General features: G+C 41.0%; 1 protein-coding gene across 1 annotated transcript; it reads left to right on the top strand.

Moving 5' to 3' along the window:
- Nucleotides 1–747: 747 nt before the first annotated feature.
- On the top strand, nt 748–5,129 carry arid6 (AT-rich interaction domain 6). Its single transcript, XM_055052740.1, has 6 exons — nt 748–890; nt 1,582–1,739; nt 2,117–2,169; nt 2,560–2,657; nt 2,745–2,883; nt 3,050–5,129. The coding sequence occupies exons 2-6, from the start codon at nt 1,595–1,597 to the stop codon at nt 4,388–4,390; spliced, it is 1,776 nt and encodes a 591-aa protein (XP_054908715.1). The 5' UTR covers nt 748–890; nt 1,582–1,594; the 3' UTR covers nt 4,391–5,129.
- The last annotated feature ends 871 nt before the right edge of the window (nt 5,130–6,000 follow it).

Genomic DNA, 6,000 nt, shown 5'->3' with positions numbered 1-6,000 from the left:
GGCAATGTTTTTCCAATTTGTCATCGCCCAGCTTTAGTGAGTCGATAAATTTCTGTTTCTTAATTTTCTGCTTCCTGGTTGACGGGACTGACACCTGGTGGGGTCTTCTGCTGCTGTAGCCCATCTGCTTCGAAGCTCAACTTCTTGTGCGTTCAGTGATAATGTTCTGCATAGCTATCGTAGGTAGGTATTAAAGCAGGAAGAAATCCAATGAGCCCCGTAAACAGGTTCTGATGCAGCATTTTAGCAGCCTAATTCAAGATGAGAAACCTGTTGTGGTGCACAATCAACTCAAGTGGCTGACATGTCAGTAGATTTGCACAATATGTTCCAACATCTTCGCAACACATTTAGAAATTTGTGTTTCTGAGAAATGCAGAAACATTGATTTGACGTCCAGATATGACTATTTTTGATGCTATTCCCTTTGCGGGACTGCTCTCCTGTTCAAGACCAATCACTGGAATGTCTGTGAAAGGTTACGCAAAACGTCACGTGTTTAAATGAAATAATAATAATGGTAATAATTGCATACATAATTATGTCGAAATAGGGAATATGATGGGAGCAATTGTTTCACCGTTCCAGAGTCATGATTAATTCAATGATGTTTTCTTTTCTTTCCCGGTCACGTAACTGAGGAACGAGTCGAACTGGTCGAACAATAAGAATCTCAGCAGGAAGTTGTTAAAGTAAACACCTCCTTTCTGCTACTTTATCACTTTGTCAAAACGACTCAAGGGACAAATGCGCGACTGACACGACGGGGCCTCGACAAGCTGCTGCAGTGACATAAAGGCGTCTTTCAAAGGGGATCTTTGACCCACACTGTCTTCTCGGCGTGTTTTCTGACCGCCTTTCCAAATTTATCGCCTTCTGGAGAACAAAAGGTAAGAGATGCTTTGGTTGAAATCCAGTTGTAATTATCTCATGATATTTAATCTTGATTTTTTGGGGGGGAAGTTTTTTTTCCTAATCATGTTGCTCAATTTTTCTGGTCATCTTTGTTATTGAGTGATTTCATGTGGAAGCCATAAAAACACTCTTTTTGATTTATGTTCAAATTTTTTTTGCATTATGGATGAAAATAGGACAGAATAACTAGCTGAAATAATGTCTGTTCTAATATTTTAATTTCTATTCTAACTATTATCGTGCTATAATTGACTTAGGAGGAGCAAATTTAAGATTTTCTTTGTTTTTTTTTTCTTCCCATATTATTTCAGGATGTCATGCCAATGAACTTTCTCCCGCCGTTCTTAAATGTATCGGGAGCTTTACTGCAACGCCTCGATGAATCGATGCAACAAGCCCACATTGTGATACTGAAACTTTTACTAATCTCAACAGTGTTAGCGACTCACAGCGTCGGCATGAGGCATGAAAGCAGCGTTCAACGCTGTTGAGATCAGTAAAAGTTTCAGTATCACAATGTGGGCTTGTTGCATCGATTCATCGAGGCGTTGCAGTAAAGCTCCCGATACATTTAAGAACGGCGGGAGAAAGTTCATTGGCATGACATCCTGAAATAATATGGGAAGAAAAAAAAAACAAAGAAAATCTTAAATTTATTGTTTTCAGGTTGCAAGTGAAAATGGCGCAGGTGGAAGTCCAAGACGAGAGCACCAAAAAACCGACAGAGGAAATCACGGAGGAGCAGTTCCTGAAAGATCTTTACTTTTTCATGAAGAAGCGGGACACGCCGATAGAGAGGATCCCCAATCTGGGCTTCAAGCAAAGTAATTATCTGCCTAAACGCTTGAGACGAATGTCAATATGCCCTAACTTTGTGTTTAATATATATATATATGTATATATATAGATCTATATATTCATATAGATCTATATATATATATATGCACATATTTGTATACCTCTATGAATTAAGAAATATTTTCAAGAAAATTATCCTACTGAATGTTTTATGTGGTGTATTTTTTCTCTCCTTGTGAATTCTTTGTATGATCTCAAAATTAAGAAAGAGGGGAAAACATAATCTAAGGCAACCAAATATGAAAAAAAGAACTGAACTGCAAAAAATGACAATACACTGATTTTACTTTTGAGTAATAATTATATACATATATTTATGGGGTTTTTTGTTGTTTTTTTCCAGTTGATTTATTTTTGATGTTCAAGACCGTCGATGACTTGGGTGGCTACCATCAGGTAATTCTGTTTTTCTTTATCATACATGGTAGAATCATTATTATTATTATAACAGTAGATGAAATGATTTATAAGGTTAAGCTATGTTTGTTTATGGGGATTGCTGAATTTTATAACCAAAAAATAGCCTAATTTCTTTGTTTATTTATTCATTCATTTTTTTAATTTTGCCTTACAGCATCTTCTAACGTCAAATTTTTGAAGACACATTTATTTTAGATGTCTGAATGGAAAGCGACTGAATTTTCTTTAGTTATTTGTAGTGACTGACATTGATTGTGCACTAAACCCTTCCTTCTTTATTTAGTAAAACTGTTATGGTGTGTATCTGTGATTTTAATGCCATCTCCAGACAAACAAACATGAACAAATCTCTCCTCCACACCCCAGGTGACATCTCATCAGCTGTGGAAACGGGTCTACAACACGCTGGGAGGAAACCCCCGCAGCACAAGTGCAGCCACTTGCACCCGCAGACACTATGAAAAGTGAGTGCGGTTATCTCCAAGAGCAGTACAACCGGGTGGTTTTATCGCGCTGGAAGCTTTCGTCTGACTCGGTCCCCTTTTGTTTAGGTTGCTTCTGCCTTACGAGTGTCAGCTGAAAGGCATATTGCTGAGCTCCATGCCGCAACATCAGTCGAGGCCCTACCGCGACCCCAAAGACAATATGGGCCTTAGGCCGACCAAACGTGGGCTCGTAATGCCGTCACTGGTTGGTTTCATTTCAAACTAATTTTGAGCTGTATTTAATAAGCTAATGATGTAAATAAAGTCGCTCTAATGCAAGGAAGAATTCATGGAACTACGTAGGAAGGCTTACTTTTGAATTTACAGACAAGAGAAAGGAATCTCACTGAGATAATCTCTGATTTCCCCAGGTAAACTGCTTCCAACCGGATCCACATGGGAATATCTACTCTCTCCCTTTCCCTTATTACCCAACTGGGTGGCCAGCTTACCCACTTCTGCCAAATGTTATGTCTATTTCGTCCCCTGTAACACCACCACATATCCCCCCTCCTCCCAAGATCCCATGTCTCCCCCCCAACCCGACTCATCAGGACACAGTGAACATGGTTGAAGAGCGTATAGATCACCTGCGTAGGCTGGCGAAGGAGTACAGGCACTCAACTGGATTGTCAGCCTCTGAACCCCTGAACCTGAGCACGAAAGCTCCAGCTCGAGAGCCCGACATCAACACTGACCCTCCCTCGTCATTCGGCCCACCTTCGTCCAGCAAGACCCCAAAGTTTCTGAACAAGCCGTCCACGCTCTACTCCCCCCTTAGCTCAGGCGTAATAAAAAGTGACGGAAGCGAGACCCATGAGTCTGTCGAAAGTGTCCCAATCCTCTCTGAGTCCAAGAACAAAGAGAGCAGCGACACCAACGTCCAACCCCCGACGCCCTCAGACAGCCCCATATTAATTTCTGCTCTGACGCCAGAACCAAACAAAGACGTCCTCGAGACAACACCGAAACCCGGCTCTCTGAAAGCAGACTCTCCAGTCCAGCCGCCAGAGGACAGAGAGGCCAGGACGGAAGCGGAGGGTTTCAATCTCAGTCACGTTCTTCATAGGATACCCAAAGACGAGGAGGGCAAGATGGAAATCGAGGTACCGCTGTCCGTGGTTCGTAACTGGCTGAGGTTTTACGGTCCTTCAGCGAAGCTGCCCGAAGCGAAACAGCTTCCCGTCCCAGATTACGACGTCTCTGTGGGGAAAAAACGTGTGTTGGATGTAGACATTCTCCCGAAAGACCACAAAACACCTCATAGTCCTCAACGCCAGAGCTCAGCTGAGGACCTGAGACTATGGAACAAACCAGGACTCAATCCAAACGCTCAGGCAGATCATCAGCAGGAGAGCCACCTCCCCAGCTGCAAGACTTCCGGTGGTCTTCTGAGAAAAGTCGAAGGTGGCCGGAACGTCTGGCCACTCAACCAGCAGGATATCAACAAGCCATACAAGCTCAAGACAACAGAGTTCAGAGATGCCTGTTCCAAAGAGACGATGGCTCCTCGCAGCCCGGTGAAACCCGAATGCAGTCCTCCAAGAAGGTCTTCCAAGTTCCAAGTGGAAGACCTGCTGCAACGAGGGAGGCAGAGGCTGGAAGTGGAGCCTTCAGCCGTGCTGATGCTGAACTCCAGCCCCGCGTCCGTGTTTCCTCTGACCACCGACCAGATGATGAAGCTGCAGAACATCATCTCAAGTTCATCGTGACGATCAGGGAAGGACCCCCAACACCACATTTAAGCTGCCTCCCATTATTAACTCAACTCGAAGCGTCTTATTAGCGTCGTTGCGCATCCGGACGACGTCTGTGCGCCATTAATGAAGATTAGCAGGACGGCAAAGTCAGCATTTTGAATGGATACATTGTAATCAAAGTAATTTGCATGATTTTCAGTATTAATGGCACAAACATGAGGAAAAATATATATGCATAAACATTCTTATTTTTTCCCCCCACATTTATAATGTGAAGAATGATTAGTTTCATTTGTCAAGATCTTTGAATAAAATAAACAGCAGGGGAAATAATTCCTATTATACTTCATAAACCCAGTGTCATAATAAATATCAGAAGATGGAGGTTAAAGTCATGCATATTAAAAAGTAAAAGATTTAAACTCTTATTCTGCTTAGAATTAAGAGATTATTCTTTCATTTAACATATGGAAATTACTGTAAAGATGTAAATAATTTTTTTTAAACTACGTTTTTATTATTTTTCCCTAATACAGTTTTTTTTATTATTATTAAACTTTCCACGTCTTTCTTTTGAAATGTGTGAAATAAAAAAAAATGAATGTAATTCTAACAGTGAGAAAATTAAAGGCACAATGTAGCAGAATGTGATTTGAAGAAAATGTCTTCATCAACATTAAATTATCCTGTAAATGTATGTGACTTGTACACAAATTTGATTGTGAAAATCAAATAAATGCCATTAAAAATCTGATTGGCTCGCTCGTGGAATGAAGAACTTGTTACTAACGTTTTTATTTTCCATTTGTCTCTTTTGATTTGCTTGGCATATTTGCTTGACGGCGGCTGTGTGAAGTGCGTGCCCACAGAAAGCAATAACAAAAACAAACGGAGCTGCATATTTTTCTGCCAGTGGTTTCTACCTGATTGCTCAGGGATACTTTTTTTTTTATTATTATTTTTTTTGTTCAGTGTGGGAAGGTACTTTGATTCGTTTGCTGCAAGGAAGAGCTATACATAGAAATCAACACTTAAATTAGCCACAGTGAGAGGGGAAAAAAGTTTTTATGCAAGAAAGCAAATATCTGGATTCAGATCTTGGTTATTTATAGGCAAAATCAGATTGAGACAAAATGTTCAGAACAACTTTTTGTTTGAAAAGCATTACGAACAAAAGGCGTGGCGCAGTTGGTAACCCTAACCCTTTGCAGCAAGAAGGTCCTGGGTTCAATTCCCAGCCTGGAGTCCTTCTGCATGGAAAGACTCCCTGTGCATGCACGGGTTCTCTCCGGGTACTCCGGCTTCCTCTCACAGTCCAAAAAACATGACTGTCAGGTCAATTGGTCTCTCTAAATTCATGTGCATAATTGTTTGTCCTGTTTGTCCCTGTGACAGACTGGCGATCTGTCCATGGTGACCCCGCCTCTCGCTCAGAACCATTAGGGTCAAGGGTGATGGATGAAAATGAATGGATGCATATCAACAAAAGAATTACAGTATGAAAAGTTTGAATTGGTGCGACACTGCTATGACTGCAGGAAACATTCATGTAATTCAATATATACACATTAACGTGTCTAATTCCTCCCATTCCTTGGAAGACCTTTTTTAATTTTATTTTA

The sequence above is a fragment of the Poeciliopsis prolifica genome, unplaced genomic scaffold (genome assembly GCF_027474105.1).
Source record: "Poeciliopsis prolifica strain line A6 unplaced genomic scaffold, Auburn_PproV2 SCAFFOLD035, whole genome shotgun sequence".
Taxonomy (NCBI): domain Eukaryota; kingdom Metazoa; phylum Chordata; class Actinopteri; order Cyprinodontiformes; family Poeciliidae; genus Poeciliopsis; species Poeciliopsis prolifica.
The sequence above is the reverse complement of the archived record's forward strand: the minus strand, read 5'-3'. Positions and strand labels throughout refer to the sequence as shown.